Below are 18,993 nucleotides of genomic sequence, written 5' to 3'. Positions count from 1 at the left end.
CAAATACTGAAACAATTTCAGACAAATTAGTTCCCTTTCCTCCATCTGTTCCACGAAAAAGCCATTTTCCTTAAAAAACAGAAAACAGGAAAAAAGTTAATGACTTGTATCTTGGAAATAAAACCTGAAACAGCTGATTGATTTCAGTTTGACAAATTGTTCGGTGCTGACCTACACAGATTTGCCAGTTGGATTCGAACGACAAATTACTTTCACTATGCAATTTATAAGATTTTTAGAATATTATTACAGCATCACGCTTAGGGCCACCCAGAGTTAAGTAAAAGTGAGATGGTTATCTTTATGAAATGAACAAATGAATGAATGATCAATCAATCACCCTTCAGAAAACTATTGTTCAGCGATTGTGTCATTGCTTTCACTTTTTAAATTGATTTATAACCCAGCTATTAACACACATACATGCATAAATGCCAGCAGTGTGCTGCATCCACCAAAAAAGCTAATGCATTCTAGGCTGCATTAACAGAAATACTATATAGAATCAAGATCACATGAAGTGTTTGTACCCCTATATATGGCCTTGGTAAGGTCACACTTGGTTTACTGCATCCAGGTTTGATCACATATATAAGAAAGATGTTGAGAAGTATATGACTGGTGGAATTTTAAAAATGGTATTAACAATTAACTATAAGATAGAATGAAATAGTAAATAGTATAACTAACTTAGAAGTGTATATTCTTTCATTTCTTTTTCTTTTGTATTACTAAGAATTTTTCCCTTTTCTTTTTGTATAAGTATAGAATATCCTAAAATATAAATAAATTTAATTAATAAATTTAATATTATAAATATAGAGTTGAATTTAACAAGAATGTAACTTACATGTGTGGCTTTTCTGTTTTGATCTGACTACAGTTAGGTTTTTTTGTATTTCTGTATTAGTTAGACTTCTACGGCAAGCGGAGCAATGGTAGCTCCTTAAATGTTTAATGTTGTATGTCTTTGTCCTTTTGAAAATCAATAAAAATATTTTTTTTTTTTTAAAGAAAGATGTTGAGACTCTAGACCAGAAGTGTCAATCCCGTCTCCAATCTTGGCAACTTAACATATCACAATCTCCCCCCCCCCCCCGCCTTTGTTAAACTGAGGGTGGGTGAGGCCAGTGCATGACGAATTCACCCCTGCTCTAGAAAGAAACTAGAGAAAAGCAGCAAAGATCATAAGTCTTGTAGGCCATTGCCAATTACAATGATATGGCAAACCTATCATGCTAATAAAGCGTCTCATTATTCTGTATTAGTTAAGTCTAAAAATTATGCTCTCTATATATCTAGGGTAAAGGTTACTTGCTTATTCAGCTCTTCTAAGAGCAAAGGTTAAACCAGCAACCATGGAATGCCCTCTGCGGATATGATAGGATTAAACCGACATGCCTCGTCAAAGGAAATCCACTCCTTTGCTATTGCTATATCTGACTTCTCAGTAAAGATGAGCATTTTTACTTGCAAAATATTACATAGAAACATAGAAGATTGATGGCAGAAAAAGACCTCATGGTTGATCTAGACTGCCCTTATACTATTTCCTGCATTTTATGTTCCAGCCGTCATAAATATGAACCAGGTTCCAAGCATTTGTATTTTGATCATGTGACCGTGAGGATGCTGCAATGGTGTGAAAAACGGTCATAAGCAACTTTTTTCAGTGCTGTTGTAACTTCAAAACTGATACATAGAAACATAGAAGATTGACGGCAGAAAAAGACCTCATACTATTTCCTGCATTTTATCTTAGAATGGATATATGTTTATCCCAGGCATGTTTAAATTCAGTTACTGTGGATTTACCAACCATGTCTGCTGGAAGTTTGTTCCAAGCATCTATAACTCTTTCAGTAAAATAATATTTTCTCACGTTGCTTCTGATCTTTCCCTCAACTAACCTCAGATTGTGCCCCCTTGTTCTTGTGTTCACTTTCCTATTAAAAACACTTCCCTCCTGAACTCTATTTAAGCCTTTAACATATTTCAATGTTTCGACCATGTCCCTCCTTTCCCTTCTGTCCTCCAGACTATACAGAGTTCATTAAGTCTTTCCTGATAAGTTTTATGCTTAAGACCTTCCACCATTTTCGTATCCTGTCTTTGGACACGTTCAATTTTATCAATATCTTTTTGTAGGTTACATGATCCAGGAGTGAAATGCTCCCGGCTCGTTCGTGCCTGTCAGTCCTTGGAGAGCCGGTTGTGAAGGCAGCATGAGGCTCCATCCATCTGCCCGGATGCTGCCATTTGGGTTCTTTTACCCTCTGCACATGCGCAAAGCATTCTGTGCATGTGCAGAGGGTAAAAGAACCCAAATAGTGGTGTTCGAGCGGGTGGGCGGAGTCTCACCCCGCCTTCACAACCGGCTCTCCGATGACCGACAGGCACGAACGAGCTGGGAGCTTGACATGAACCAAGACACTGCAACCATCATAAAAACATGACAGTTGTCTAATGTCTGAATGGTCACTAAATGAATGATTTTAAGTAGAAGATTACCTGTTCAAGATGTATGTATGTATGTAGGTATGTATTTATTTATTCCAATACATAGTACACATTGAAGAGAATAGATATGTAGTAATATAACTAAAGAAACGAATAGAAGAAAAGATATAAAAGTATAGGTGAACAAATGTGAAAGGAAGAAAAGATAAATGAGATAAGGAGAGACAATTGGAAAGGGGACAGAAGGCACACTGGTGCACTTATGCACGCCCCGTACTGACCTCTAAGGAGTTGGGGTTGACACTACTGAGTCAGGTAATGAGTTCCACGCTTCGACAACTCGGTTGCTGAAGTCATATTTTTTACAGTCAAGTTTGGAGCAGTTAATATTAAGTTTGAATCTGTTGCGTGCTCTTGTGTTTGACCAGGACCATATTAGCAGGTTATCAATATGCTTTTATTTTTCTTAAATGTTGGATTCTTCAAAATAATTACCCGGAATGAATAATTACTCTTGGGTATATTGCAGTTCTCAAAGTATTTTTTAAAAAACAGCCTTATCTCTCGTTATTCACGTGCACACACAAACGCACTACAACTATCAAAACCCTGAAAACATGGTCCCGGGTTTCCTTTTCAAGAAAGGAAGAAATGTAGCCCCAAACATGATGTGTATTAAGAGAACATTGCTTTGGCAAAGAATCCTGGACTCCAAAAATTTGTTGCCACTGCAGCAAGATGTAAAGAGCTTTCTGAGCTGGCAACGTTGTTCTTTGGGTAATATTTTTATGTTCCTGAATGCCCTGACAATTGGCATGAATTTGTGGAAACGAGCCAACTTTGCTCAAGCATTAAGTAAAATTAAATTATGTTGTCTACAAGCACTATACTTAAGGTGATTTGATTCCCCCCCTCAAGTGTCTGTGTGAGTGTGCATATCCTTTGTGGCTTGTGATTAAAGTGCTGGATTTGGATGACGGGAATTTAACTTTTGGTTCTTGGAAATCATGATGCTCGTAGAGGTGATCTGAGGATAGTGGGTTACTCTTAGCATACTATTACGAGAGTTAAATGCACAGATGGGGGACATGAATACAATCCTCAACTTTCTGGTTAAAAAAGTTGTGGTTGTCTGAACCCCCCATGAGGCAAGAATTGCTTATCCATGCTTGGTTTCTTTGCAAACCGTTCCGCAGATATGTATTTTCAAAATTTATCTGTGACCTTTAAAAGTAGATTTTCTCAAGACAGAATTTAATTACATCAGTACAAGTTAAGACACTTAGCTCAAATATTCCCGCACATCAATCCATTGGTCAGTTCTCCAGGTAGCATCCCATCATGCTATTAGTTTGGAAAACTTGCCAGAACTTTACTGTTTTCACTTATAAACAGATCTGCCTCCCCTTCCTTCCATTTCTTCAAACCAAAATTATATCCTCTTTATGGAGAATGTTAACAGAAGGGTCTTTGGTGCTCTTCTGGGTTACCTTCTTGGAGACGTTTCATTTTTCAGACTAGGTAACATCTTTAAAAAAAAATTATTGTTTTTTTAAATGTTACACACACAGACTGCACATCATACAACATAAAACAGTGCCCTGTGGAGGTGCACCCACCACCTAACAACATACATACCCCACCACCAATTGGAGGGTCTGTACAAACATCTTTAACATTCTTCTAAGCCTGGATCTGCATTTTATTTACATATCAAAGAGTGATTCTAATTTATTCTTTATGGCTAGATCACAAATACTACTTGTCATATAACCTCTCACCATGTCCCATCGATCCGTCAGTTTCTTCAATTTATTTTCATTGTACATATTCATCCTTACCTCCATAATTTCAAAGTGAATGTGGTCCACCATGTACCGATACCAATTCTGTATCGTCCATTTTGCTGCTTCTTTCCAACCCAATACAATTACTGCTTGAGCTCTTTCCAATGCTGCTACTTTTATATCTCTAAATTCTCTTAAATCTCCCTTTTTTTACTAGTACTGCCATTTCTTTTGTGATTGTCAAGTTAATATTTAACATTCTGTTCGTTTCATCTTGCACTTCTTTCCAAAATTTCTGTACTACTAGGTAACATCATCAGTGCTAGTAGGGAGTAGCGTTTGCTCTCCATTTATATTCTAGTGGCTTGCCCTGTCAGTGTTGGTAGGTGTATTCTTGGAAGTTGGTTGGGCTGTGTGCTGTTAGCTTTTTCAGCAGTTCTTTGGTTGGGGTATTGCCTACTTCTTGATTGTTGGCCTGATGTTAATCTTGGTATTAATCTCTGCTCATTCGGCTGTTGATTGTTAACAGGGAGGTATTTTGGTCCTTTTTCCCCTTTTGGACTTGTTTATTATCCTTTAATTGATATTTTAGATGTTGTTTATGCCTATGTGCCTATATGATGGCTGATGGTCAGAGTGCTATGCTTCCAGGAATTCTCTATGATTTTTGCACTTGGTCAAAAATGGTCATGGTTTCCCAGTTGAAACTGTGGTTAAGTCTGTCCATTTGTTGCAAAATTAAAAAGCTTTAATCATGTCTTCTGACTACTAGTTGGTGTTCATGGTAAAGCAGTGTTTCTCCACCTGGGGGGTCGAATGACCATTTCACAGGAGTCACCTAAGACCATGGGAAAAGACAAATTTGCCATGGTGTTAGGAACTAAAAGAGCCAGAGTGGCGCAGCAGGTAGAGTGCTGTACTGCAGGCCACTGAAGCTGACTGTAGATCTGTAGGTCAGCGGTTCAAATCTCATCACCGGCTCAAGGTTGACTCAGCCTTCCATCCTTCTGAGGTGGGTAAAATGAGGACCCGAATTGTGGGGGCAATAGGCTGGCTCTGTTAAAAAAGTGTTATTGCTAACATGTTGTAAGCCGCCCTGAGTCTAAGGAGAAGGGCAGCATAAAAATTGAACGAACGAACGAACGAACGAGCAAGCGAGCAAGCAAGCAAATAAATAAACAAACTAACGCTTCTATTCTGGCACCTTTGAACATATTTTTACAATTCGACTAATCAGACGTTTACAGTGGGGGTGTCCCTCTGACCTTCCTGTCAATCAGCTTAAAGCTCTGTTGGAAGAATTGGCGCTAGACTTATGGTTGGGGGTCACCACAACATGAGGAAGTGTATTAAGGGTTCACAGCATTAGAAAGGTTGAAAACCACTGTGGTAGAGGAAAAGATTTACCAAAGATCTAGATCTGAAGCGCCATCTGATAAGACTCCACCTCTTAAGAAATGTACTTAATAAGTTGATACAAAAAACCGAAAGGGGTTAGTTTTTCCTGTCCATCTACTCAGCTCAGTCTTACAATACATAAACTACTGGCAGAAAGTGAGCAATCTGAGACCATTTCTTTCAATAGAAGCAATTCAAATAATTCAAGGCCACCTTCATGAACATCTTAAAGCTACACAAAAATAAATATGTGAGCTGGGATTCAAGAAGTTTAGCTAATTCTCCAGCCTGCATTCTTGCCAATATGTTCCTGCTGATTTCGGCCACACCAGCCCATGTTGCTCCTGGCAAAGTGTAGTAAGCTTGTGGTAGTTATCCTGGTTAGGACAAGGGCCACACATGAATCTCATAGCAAATACAAGGAAGATGGATTAATGCCAAAAAAATGGATGTGCCCAAAATAAAAATAATATTTTCTTAAGGCCCACCTGCTTTATTTATCTTAATTTTTATGTCGTGTCCAAGCTAAGATCTTTTATGTGAACTTAAAATTTCTAAGATTTAAAACCATGATAGGTTTTAGAGGAGGATTTAATCCTCCATGAAAAATATTTCACCAGCAACTGAGCTCATGTCAAGGATTTAGTTGGGAGGATTTTCAGGATCACTATGAATTCTGCAAATAGACAGCTCTCTTTCCCAAATGTTTTTTAAAGTATGGTATTCAAACTGGACATTATTGTGTCATATTTAATTTTATCTGATAACCACTGACTTCTAAGTTCTTTATTAGATTGTCTTTTCTGGTTTCATTATTTCCTCATTGCTTTTAAATATGATTCCCATAGATGTATACATGCCTTGATCTCAATATGGCTTTATGTGGGACCCAGCAGGAGTCAACTATTTTGTTCAGCAAGGTCTTGGAAAACTTAGAGAGATGGCAAACTTCCAAAGGTATATTTTTTCCTACATCATTTTCCATGGAAGAAACTCCAAATCGCCTCTCAAGGAGGAAAAAAACTATATACAACTTGGCTTGAGTATTCTGCTAATAATTTCTTCCATTTATTTGCACAAAAACTACATTGCTTCAGAATGTATCCACTGAATTTTAGGTCACTTTGTCTTTAAGGCTGATAATATGGAATTGCTGGAGGGCTATTTTCAGTCTGGAACAGCTCTCCAAAAAAAAAATCATTCTTGCTGCTAATGTAAAACCCAGGTGTTAAAAAAATACAAAAAATCAAATCACCCCCTTATAAATTATTCTTTTTGTTAAGTACGCATTAAACTCAAAAGCCATGCCTTGAATGGCTTTGTTCATTCTTTTCAAGCCATTTTTATATATTTCCCCAAAACAGACACAAGGACTTTTGTCTCCTAGAAATTAAAAGTCCACTTCAGTGGCAGTTTGCATAATGAAAATATTCTGCAATAATAAACACACAGGGTACTTTCAAATTCCATAGACAGACTTCTCTATTGTTAGAAGCCAATGGAGGTCATGGATTTAAGCTTTTAGAGTCCTCCAAGCCCATTCAGAAAGAAATCTTGCTGAGTCTGGGAAAAGCCTTGAGCAGAACCATTTCCCAGAGAGAATTCCTCCAGCCATGGAGACTTTAATTATTTCTTTTCTCAGTAAGACCACTAATCCCGAGGCGCCAAAGATATTGTGGATGTTTGACACTTTCCAATTTAAAAAAAAATAAAAAGAAAGAAAAGAAAGAACAGTACTTCCCTAAAATTGCAATCTGCTTGGAGAATAAGCCACAATGAATTTGATTGGGCCCACTTCTGAATAACCATATACTGTATAGCAGAGGTATTAAACTTGATTTCATTGACGGACCCATCAGGGTTGTGTTTGATCTCTTTCCAGAGCGACCCTGCGGGTCAGATCTAAGCACACCATGGGATGGACCCTTGATATATAGTGAACATAACCTGCAAGCATTACAGTACAGTGTTCCCTCGATTTTCGCGGGTTTGAACTTCGCGAAACGTCTATACCACAGTTTCTCAAAAATATTAATTAAAAAATACTTCGCGTTTTTTCCCCCTATACCACAGGTTTTCCCGCCCAATGACGTCATATGTCATTGCCAAACTTTCATCTGCCTTTAAAAAACATTTTTAAAAATAAACTTTAATAAATAAACATGGTGAATAATAATCTAAATGGTTGCTAAGGGAATGAGAAATTGTAATTTCCGCATCTCTACTTCGCGGAAATTTGACTTTCGCGGGCGGTCTCAGAACGCATCCCCCGCAAAAATCGAGGGAACACTGTATAGACAAATTTTATGAATGATGTCATATGTAATAAGATATTTTTAAAAGTTATAGTTTTCGTCAAGTATTATAAACTTGACCCTTACCTTTAAAAACCAGTCCTGCAATTTGGCTAACATAAAATCTATGACAATGCCTTTCTCTTTGTACATGGAGAACGATTGTATGGCTGTAACTTTGTTGCTTGTATCCTTACAATTTATATTTATTTATTTATTTGATTTTTATGCTATCCTTCTCCTTAGACTCGGGGTGGCTTACAACATGTTAGCAATAGCACTTTTTTAACAGAGCCAGCATATTGCCCCCACAATCCGGGTCCTCATTTTACCCACATCGGAAGGATGGAAGGCAGAGTCAACCTTGAGCCGGTGATGAGATTTGAACCGCTGACCTACAGATCTACAGTCAGCTTCAGTGGCCTGCATTACAGCACTTTACCTGCTGTGCCAGCCCGGCTCTTATTGACTGCTTCCTAATATGATTGATTGCTTATTTGCACCAGGACTACCATTAAGTGTTGTACCTTATGATTCTTGACGAACATAACTTTTCTTTTATGTACATTGAGAGTGTATGCACCAAGACAAATTCCTTGTGTGTCCAATCATCCTTGGCCAATAAAATTCTATTCTATTCTAAAAAAAATAATTAAACATGATCTGAGGCTGCATCAAATTTTAAGACACCAGATGATGTGTTCATACAACACATTTAACTACAATTAACTAAATCATGGTTTATTCAATTTTTGTTTCATAAAACACAATAATCAAGTAGCATATACAGTATTTGGAAATGCTGATTATTTTTAGTTTATGATATGTGGAAACACAGCAAGCAATAAAGGCCAGAAACTAATGTGATCATATGGTAAATTTAGCCCTGTAATTAGCTAATTTATTTATTTTATTATTTATTATTTAGATTTGTATGCCGCCCCTCTCCGCTGAATGCTACAATATAGCATGTAAACCCAGAAAATTGGGTTAATAGAACTGTGGTGGTGCAGCAGGTAGAGTGCTGTACTGCAGGCCACTGAAGCTGACTGTAGATCTGAAGGTCAGCGGTTCAAATCTCATCACTGGCTCAAGGTTGATTCAGCCTTCCATCCTTCCGAGGTGGGTAAAATGAGGACCTGGATTGTGGGGGCAATAGGCTGGCTCTGTTAAAAAGTGCTATTGCTAACATGTTGTAAGCTGCCCAGAGTCTAAGGAGAAGGGCGGCATAAAAATTGAATAAATAAATAAATAAATAAATAAAACAACATTTATTTAGCCATGACTAAGTACTGTATTCTGTACAAATGTAACTATATTGCTCCTCTCCATCTGCTTCTTTTCCAATGAAGTACACATTGATTATGAGGTGAGGGAATTCTCTTTCAAATTACTCTATTTTTAAATTTGGGATGGACAAGAGACATCTAGTTTTGCAGGGCTGTTTGGTTTCAACAGCCACTCCTAGAATATCTCTCTGAAGCAGCATCACAAAGCAATAAATGAAATAGAAGCTTAATGTAACTGCTGAACAAGGTTAAAAGTTATGGGAAGTATCATATCCATGTCCTTAAGGAGCACATCTTAAACTCCTCTGTAAGCCGCCTTGAGTCCCATTGGGATTGGGAGGCACAGAAGTCAAATAAATTAAATTAAAATATCCTTCTATTGTGCATTTCTGAGATTAATTCGTGGACCATTGTCGAATAATAAACTAGGGTTCAGGTAAACATATCCTCAGCACACGCCAAATACCAATGTTGTCAACCGCAGCACCTTTTAAGATAGGAGGACTTCAATTCCCAGAATTCCCTCAACCGGTAACCTAGATGTGGAAATTCTGGGAGTTGAAGTCCGTTCGTCTTAAAGTTGTAGGGTTGAGAAACCCTGCCCTATACTCCAGGATACGAATTGTCTAGGCTGAGAGACTTCCAGGAATCAAACCCAGCCGCATCATCTACCAAGCCAACGCTTTGAAAAGCGTAGAGCGATTACAATCCAAACGCCTACACTCCGCTCTTAGCGCCGACGTTTTCAACTGAGGATGACGTAAAAGGGTGCCCTACGCGCATGCGTAACTTGTGCCGAACGCTGAAGAACCGCCCGGCTGAAACCATCCGGTTAGAGAAATTAGGCGGTCCCGCCTTCAAACGCATGCGCGCTGAAGGTTAGGCGTGCTGTCGGCGGCGTGCGTTGGACCCGCCTTTTCCTCAGCCGCCTGTCCAAGATGGCGGAATACGATCTGACTAACCGGATCGCGCATTTCTTGGACCGGCACCTGGTCTTTCCGCTCCTCGAGTTCCTCTCCGTGAAAGGGGTGAGTGAGGCGACTCTCCGGTCCACAAACGTCTGGGATTCGGGGCGAAATCTCCCCGGGAGCCTCGTGGAAAGCGGCCAGGTCCGAGGGACCCTGGGGCTGCTCTCTCTGTAAGGCCAGTTGCTCTATGGGTGGCGCGATAGCCGAGGATTCGCGAGTGACGGAACACCCCCACCCTCTTAAGCTGTGACTTTTCTCAAGCCACGTTTGTAAGATATAATACTTGGGCTTGTTCTAAAGAGTCGACTGGGCGCATTTTTAGGACGTCATGCAATTGCCTGTATTAGGATAGGTAGGACGGATAGGGAAAGTTGGCTTTTTTATGACATGTGGATTCCAACTCCCAGAATTCCTGAGCTAGCATGACTGGTCAGGAATTCTGGGAGTTGAAGTCCACAAGTCATAGAAGAGCCACCTTTGCCTACCCCTGGCATAGGAGACCACCACGAAATCCCAAACCCGTGAGGGTGAAAGGCAGCTATTTCCCTTCCCCTTCCAATCGATATGCTTGTCCAGGTGTCAAGGAAACCAGTGCAATAATACCTGTTATCGATTCAGAGGTTTCTTTTCAGCTTGGAATCCCAGATCTATGGTAAATAGATGGAAAGTGGTAAATACCATTGTGGTAAATAATGGAAAGTGAGGCTTTTGAAAATGTTAGAAAAGGACCCGACTTGAGATCATCTTCTATGTAATATGGAAGAAAAAAGTCATGCGTTCCAAATTTATTTATTTAGAAAATTTATACTGCTACCTGTGACTTAAGGTGGCCTACAAGAATATAAGGATAAATTTCTATTTTACGTAAATAGTAAAGAATCTCATAGTGCAGAAGAGTTCTCTGGGTCATATGCCTTAAACGTGATTCTGAGGGTATTTATAATGGCTGTGCTGTAACACTAATTTTAGGTGAGATAAGATTTTTTTTTTGTTGGAACAAGCCTAGCCAAATTTATTGCAATACTAGTTTTTAATAATAGCCGCGGTGAGTCCTTCGGGATTGGGCGGCATAGATGTAGAATTAAATTAAATTAAATAACTTAAATTAAATTAGTTAAATTAAATTAAATTAAAAATAAAATAAATACACACACACACACACACATACATACCACAATCTGAACTTCTTGGAAGTTGAGTATATTAAATATTGTTTCTAATGTGCCTTTTGTAAATTAACTTTTATACATACTGCTCAAAAAAATAAAGGGAACACTTAAAAAACACAATATAACTCCAAGTAAATCAAACTTCTGTGAAATCAAACTGACCACTTGGGAAGCAACATTGATTGACAATCAATTTCACATACTTTTGTGCACATTCAGTTTTGTACAGAACAAAGTATTCAATGAGAATATTTCATTCATTCAGATCTAGGTTATGTTATTTGAGTGTTCCCTTTATTTTTTCAGCTGTATAGTTTCCACTGGATTTTGACAGATAATCAGTCTAGAACTAAGGAGAATGTCCTAACTATGAGAACAATTAAATATTTTTTTACTGGAAGCTTTTAAGAAGAGACCGGGCAGTCACTTGTTTGAAATAGTCCTGCTCAAGCCGGGGGTTGGACTAGAAGACCTCCAGGGCCCCTTCCAACCATGTTATTCTGTGTTATTCTGTAACAGTATTGTAGCTGGCACGCTAGACTAGTGGGTTAAGAAATAGTTTCAATGAATAGGAAAATTTTCAGTTTGAATCCTTAGATAATGCCAGATCAAAGCATCAGCGTTTTGGATATACTTCCAAAAGATACTTTGGAGTATCGATAAAAACTGTTTGGTCTAGCAGTTAAAGCACTTAACCACTATCCATGTTAGAAACCAAGATACCATGAGTTCTAGTCCCACTTTAAGCATGAAAGCCAGCTGGGTAACCTTGGGCGAGTCACTCTCAGCCCAATGTACTTCACATGATTGTTTTTGTAAGGAAAATAGGAGGAGGAAGGAATATTATGTATGTTTGCCACTTTATATAGTAATAAATGTGATATAAAATCTAACAAAATGTCTTCAACTCTTTAAAGGATCTGTTTCATGATCACAGGAAAAGACATGGCTTTAAAAAATTAAGGTCAGGTGCTGTGTTTTTGCTCAAGCATACACATTTTGGGAGAAGTAGAACTGTTATATTGCAGTGACGTATAGGCTGCCATCCTATTATTTTTGTTTTCCAATTCATTCTTATACTGGATTTGCAATTATTACAGTACGGTGATAGCTATACAGTAAATCTTAGAACACTAAAACCATCAGACTACCAATCACAGTAAAGTTGTTGAATTTCCATCCAGTTTCATGTAATATGTCACTTAAATAAATCTAATGCACATTCCATTCTGAATTATTTATATTAAACTGAAAATATGTTATTTTATTGTTAATAGAATATGCTGTTAGCTGCTTTTTTGTATTAATACATCAATGTGTAAATTTAATGCAAAGACAGAAATACAGTATAACAATGTGTTTAGAATCAGAACTAAAATAATAATAATAGTAATTTATTAGATTTGTATGCCGCCCTTCTCCAATAACTCGGGGCGGCTATGTATGGGATTACTTGTGAATCACTGCAAAATAGGTTTTCCTATAATGCTTACAGGTTTTAGGCCTTACTTAACCAAAGGACTATATAATGAATTAGCCTCTTCCCCTGGAGTTGTGAATTTCTAGTGTGAGATCATGACAGCTTTCTTTCTCTAGCCTGAGAGCTAATATAAGAAAGATATATACTAATAAATTGTAATATTCCCTAACTTTGTCCACCAAAATATGATTAGCATTTATTTTTGGATACAACTTATATCCTATGTTGTTAGATAACATATGAAATGGTAATAATTAAAATTATATAACTCAAAAAAAATGTACAACAAAATCAGTTTTAAAAAGATAAAAGATGACAAGCATGATGAAGTGGGGCAGTCTTATTATTGTGGAAACATGCTAAAAATTAAATAAAGAAAACTGACTAGACAGTGGTAAATTAATGTATTTTTGTCTGCTCTTAGTGATTCCTGATTTCTCAAGTCTTTAAACTTGTAGAACATACCATTCAAGGTATCTAAATAACTATTCATAAACTGTTTACCTAGCTGAATGTGATACTCCTTGGACAAAAGGTTAAAAAAGCAAAAGAATGATGTGCTTAAATAAACTTGAAATTAAAAGAAAGCATAGAAATTCTTTCACACGTATTATTTTTCCAGATATACAATGAAAAGGAACTACTACAAGGAAAACTGGATCTTCTCGATGACACCAATATGGTGGACTTTGCTATGGATGTCTACAGAAATCTTTATTCTGATGATATTCCACAAGGTATGCAATTTGGTTTTAAACAAAATCTGTCATCACAATTAAAAGCAATAAAATCTTATAGCAAGTTCAAATTAAGAGGTGTAGAACAAATATTCTATAGATGTTACATTATATAAATTTTATTATTTATATGTTCATCTGCATTTCCATAATCTCTGTATACCTCTAGTTGGGTACAAGTAAAACTTGATTTATCACAACCAGTTTCTGCTAATGCTAGAAGAACTTTTTTAAAAAACTTTTGTCTCAGTGTCTCAGATTGTGATAATTCATAGTTAACAAGCAAAATTTTCAAATTGTGGTGTCCTTCAAAAAGAAATTCAATAATAATTCTTTTTTTTCTTGAAAAAAGTTATTACATTTTACCAACAATGATGTTACATGGTAACTTACACCTATACTTATAAAATTTATACATTACACAGCATTATGTCTAATTAAAGTACAGTGGTACCTCTACTTAAGAACTTTTCTAAATAAGAACTGGGTGTTCAAGATTTCCCAGTAAATTTGAGAGCGGCACGAAGGCCTGGTCAGTTTTTTGCCCTTCCCCCTTTAATCCCAGCCATCTGGGCTGCCAGAGGAGCCTTTTGGTGGCACTTATTTATTTATTTATTTATTTATTTATTTATTTATTTTGATTTGATTTGATTTGATTTGATTTGATTTGTATGCCGCCCCTCTTCGCAGACTCGGGGCGACTAACAACTTAAGGAGGCTTTGGCAGTCCAGAGTGAACAAAGCATTTTCCTTTCTCCCTTTGCGGTGGGCAGCCGAGCAGTCAACACAGCGAAGGAAAAGCGCTGGCTACAAAGGTAGCGAGAGGAGAGGGGAGCCCTTCAGCATAGGAAGGAAGAGGCAGCAGGTAGCAGCAGCAGCAACCAGTGTATCAGCAGTATCTGGGAGGCAGCCTCGAGCCGGGTGTACGGGAGGCGTGTGCTCCTCCTCACCGCCTCAGAGTCCCTCTTTTTTTTTAAGTCTTAAAATTTTGGATTTTTTTTAAATTCACCTCACCTCACCACCTTCTTTTGGCAGCAACTCTCCTCTTCTTCTTCCTCCTCCTCCCACCCAAATTCCAAATTTTTATTTCTTTCCTAATGGGTTTGCACATATTATTTGCTTTTACATTGATTCCTATGGGAGAAATTGCTTCTACTTAAGAACCTGGTCACGGAACTAATTAAGTTCTTAAGTAGAGGTACCACTCTAGTTGCAAATGATGAATACATGAGATGGTATAGTAGTTAGAGTGCAGTACTGCAGGCTACTTCTACTGCCTGCAATTTGGCAGTTTGAATCTAACAAGGTTCAAGGTTGACTCAGCCTTCTATCCTGATATGGGTAAAATGAGGACCCAGATTGTTGGGGGCAACATGTTGACTCTGTAAACCGCTTAGAGAAGGCTGTAAAGCACTGTGAAGTGGTAGATAAGTCTTAAGTGCTATTGTTATTGCTACATAGTATTATATATGTATTTACAATAAATTTCTGAGTATAGATCACTCACTGTTTTTCATTCAGCTTTACGCGAGAAGAGAAACACAGTAGTTGCACAGCTACAATTGCTTCAGGAAGAAATGGATCCTATTGTGAAGATGTTTGAAGACAAAGAAACCACACTTCAAATGCAATCCACCAGGTAGTATTTCTACATATTGTTTTCTTTTGTTATACAGATCATGAAATGTATTGCTTTCCTTCAGTTAAAGCTTTTTTTCTGTGGGTAAGCAAAGTGAATTGCACTTAAGTGAGCAAGACTTCTTAGTAAATATGCTTAAAGCTTTAGACAGCTAGCTTGGCATAGTGGTTAGGATTCCGGCCCAGAAATAAGAAAACTGTGTTCCAGTTCTGCCTTAGGCATTAAAGCTGACTGATTGACTCTGGGTCAGTTTGTCTGTCAGCCCAACCCATCTGACAATTTGCTTATTGTAGAGAAATAGAGGAGGAACAAGGAGAACTAGGCTTTTGTGCTACCTTGAATTATTTATAGAGCAATAAAGGAGAACTAAAAATGAAATCCCTAAAACATTTCTGGTTAGAAATAAAATAGGAAATAATTCTTAGCAGATTTTATTTAAATTATGGGATTGATTTAAAGACACACAAGCAATGAAACTATAAGCTTGTATGTTTCTATTCTCCCTTAAGTGGAAGTAGCAAAAATGAATGCCACATAAAATGTTAAATATTCTTTCAGGAAAATAATAAGAGGGAAAGGACTAAATGGAAAGGTTCCCATTGTGCTGTTTCTCCATAGCAAGCGTATTATTTTTCGTTCAGAACAAAGCCAGAAGAAGTTGAAAATTGGATTGACCTTTTCCTATTCCATGTGCATTACTTTCAAATCCAACTTGATTACATACTGTCAAAATATTAATTGTGGTTTGTTGCCGGTCAGTTTATCATAGTTAAGTGTTAAACAAGGCCACACTGTCATTGCTTTAAAGGAATAGATTCATTATCCATTAAACATTGTGTGTCATAAATTAACTATTAGAAAGACATTTTATTTATTTTTTAAGCCAATGATAGCATAATTATTAATTTTTATTTATTACAGGGATGGTCGGGTGCTATTTGACTACTTAGCTGAGAAACATGGAGTATGTATTTACTATTAAATCTGTGAAACTAAATTAAACTTTTTTTTTGTCTTGTTCTGAAAATGCATCTTGTGAATCTCACTTAATAAAAAATGAACAACTTTTACATTTGATTTTTAATACTGATATTAAATATTCCTATCATTGATTACTTATTATAAACATAAATTTTATACTTGGGAAATTAAATTGTTTTTGCTATGGCATAATAATGTCTATTTTTGAAATTTTCCCAAATTATGGTTAGAAAATATTGGAATAATATCTTTCTGCATAGACTGTACAACTAATCAGTAGTCTGAAATAAAATAATAGTAAAAAAATAAATTCAGAATACACAAAGAAACAAATACTTTCTTCCATTCCAAGGTAATCTTCTAAATTTCTGTCATTAATCCAGTTTATTCAGTTAAAGTATTCAGGATTATTCTTGCAAATCCTTTAAACTCAGTGGTAAACCACTTTCCAGGCAGCTTTTTAAAGACTGCAATTTTCAAAAAAATACAGGCAGCCTGTTTGAATTCACTTCAATCATTAGTAAATAATAATAAGTAGATAAAGCAAAATAAGATACCCTCTTCCAATAACAGAGCATGGATCATTCCCAAATTGAATTATTATCCTTATTTACTATGCTCTATTTTCTTCCATTTTGAACCAAAAAAGGAAAGCTATCTGTGGAAGTAAGAGACTTGGGAGCCTATTGGTTTTAATGCAGGAAAACTCAGTCAACATGTTTATTTCATTTTAAGGAAAATGAATAAGATCCCAGCCTAATTGATTCATAGGGTACTTTTTTGGTAATCAAATAACTCATTGATTGTAAGTGTAATTATATTTCATTCTGGACTAGTTAAAGCTCATTTCTATACTTTTAAATTACTGTCATTTTAGTATTCCAGTATGTGGTCTAAATATGCAATTTAAGATGATTAGCCATATTAAACGTAAGAGAAGTATAACAATTTTGAACATTTTTCTGTTAAAAAATCAAGTTTAATAAAGGATAAATATATTTATAGGCTAGCTCATTCATAGTAACACAGATTCAGTAGTGCTGGACTTACAGCCACAATTGGGTCTGTAATTTCAGTTGCTAAATGATGTAGTAATTAAGCGAGTCAAATCCCCAGACCATTTTAGTTAGATGTTATGTGAATCACAGTGTGAAGCAAATCCAGCTTCCCAATTGACTTTGCTTTTCAGAGGTTGGCTGAAATAATCAAAAATTTGTGGTCATATGACTTGCAAGACACTGCAAATATGGTAAAGTCAGTTGCCAAGTGCCCAGATTAATACCACATGATCACGTGTGATGGTTGTAAATTCAAGAGCAAGTCATAAGACTTTTTTTTTCTGAGTCTTTCAAAACATTGAAGTGTCCTTAAATGGTTTTAAGTCAGGGACTACTTGTAAAAGCCTGTGTTTAGCCTGAAGTAGCAGGAAAATGATATGAACATATTTTTATTTGGGATTTTATTCCTGTATACCACCTGGAGTCACCATGAGAAAATTGGTAGTCATAAAATTTTCTAAACAAACAAATATCAATTATAAATTTTGAAAGAAATTTTCAACCTTAAATATTAACTTTTTCTTGATATTGCTTATTTTCTATTTTTCAGTTTAGGCAAGAATACCTAGATAGTCTTTATAAATTTGCAAAATTCCAGTATAAATGTGGTAATTATACAGCAGCATCAGAATACCTATACTTGTTTAGAGTATTGGTAAGTATCTTTATATTATACTTCAAAATTATTGTCCTACTTTCAACTAGATCTTCTAGGTGCAGTAGGTGTGTAATATATTGTGCATAGATAGCACTTTAATTTAGGTGATATTTCATATGGAGATGTCTCTATTTTTGAGAGGATATTGTCATTTTATATAATACATAAGTTTTTAATTCACTTTTTATTTTTCTAAACACTCAAAAGTACAATTCATAACATTAAATCCAAATGTTTGTCTGCTACTTCTAGCTTCTGAGAGCCATATGCATGTTTAATTCTTAAGAGAAGTCTGGAAATGTTGTATTTTTGACTTGCCGGAATAGAAATACTACATTTGCTTTAAATGGAACAATTTTTGTTAACTAAACTAAAGTTAACTAAAATTAACTAAACTAAAATGTTAAATTTTAGGAAGCTTGATGGATATCTTTAAATTTTCTTGATATAAGTTGTACTTGAAAAAAATGTATCTGTGGTTGCTAAAAATCAACACTGACTTGATGGCTCATAAGCATTATAAGTTAATTACCAAATACATAAACTTAAGGTTGTGCATGTTTTTATTTGAGTCAGAAAACATGTTTAAGAGACAATAGAGTTAACTTTTTAAAGTAGGTACAATTTTTTCCCCCTGGGATTGTGTTATATCATACAAGGGTGATATATTGAGTTAAATCAGAAGCACTGCACAGCCCCAATAAGCAAATGACAAATATTAGTTGTTTGCTTATTATATATGTTCTTTAGGAGTTACTCTGTAGATTGCTTGATACATTTTTTTCAGTGATTGTATGTGGAACAAAATTTGGCAATTCCTTTGGTGATGTTCCTTTCCTAGGAAAACCAATTTATTTCTAGCAATGTCCATGCCCCCCCATCTCAGAAATACCAATTTTCTGATTTGTAAATAACTGATTTTTAATCTGATCAAGAAAACTAAAAACATAAGTGTCCATAATGTGGATTTTGAAAAGAAGGTTATTTATTTATTTCTGTTATTTCTGATTTTTATTTGTTTACTTGCTGAATTTTTGGTACAGTAAACTCTCAAGTTTACTCCAGTGCCAAATAT

At 36.2% G+C, this 18,993-nt stretch overlaps 1 protein-coding gene across 1 annotated transcript in view; it reads left to right on the top strand.

Annotated features, from left to right (window-relative positions):
- The first annotated feature begins 10,003 nt into the window (after nucleotides 1–10,003).
- The window catches only part of EIF3E (eukaryotic translation initiation factor 3 subunit E), a 28,474-nt gene continuing 19,484 nt past the window's right edge, over nucleotides 10,004–18,993 (top strand). Inside the window, exons 1-5 of the mRNA XM_070748216.1 lie at nucleotides 10,004–10,256; nucleotides 13,468–13,582; nucleotides 15,104–15,221; nucleotides 16,143–16,185; nucleotides 17,811–17,915. Coding sequence (XP_070604317.1) covers nucleotides 10,167–10,256; nucleotides 13,468–13,582; nucleotides 15,104–15,221; nucleotides 16,143–16,185; nucleotides 17,811–17,915 — 471 coding nt within the window. The 5' untranslated portion in view covers nucleotides 10,004–10,166. The remainder of the gene's footprint in view (nucleotides 10,257–13,467; nucleotides 13,583–15,103; nucleotides 15,222–16,142; nucleotides 16,186–17,810; nucleotides 17,916–18,993) is intronic.

Source organism: Erythrolamprus reginae, chromosome 3 (assembly GCF_031021105.1).
Source record: "Erythrolamprus reginae isolate rEryReg1 chromosome 3, rEryReg1.hap1, whole genome shotgun sequence".
In the NCBI taxonomy this organism is placed as follows: domain Eukaryota; kingdom Metazoa; phylum Chordata; class Lepidosauria; order Squamata; family Dipsadidae; genus Erythrolamprus; species Erythrolamprus reginae.
Note: the sequence above shows the minus strand (reverse complement) of the source record. Positions and strands in the feature narration are given on the sequence as shown.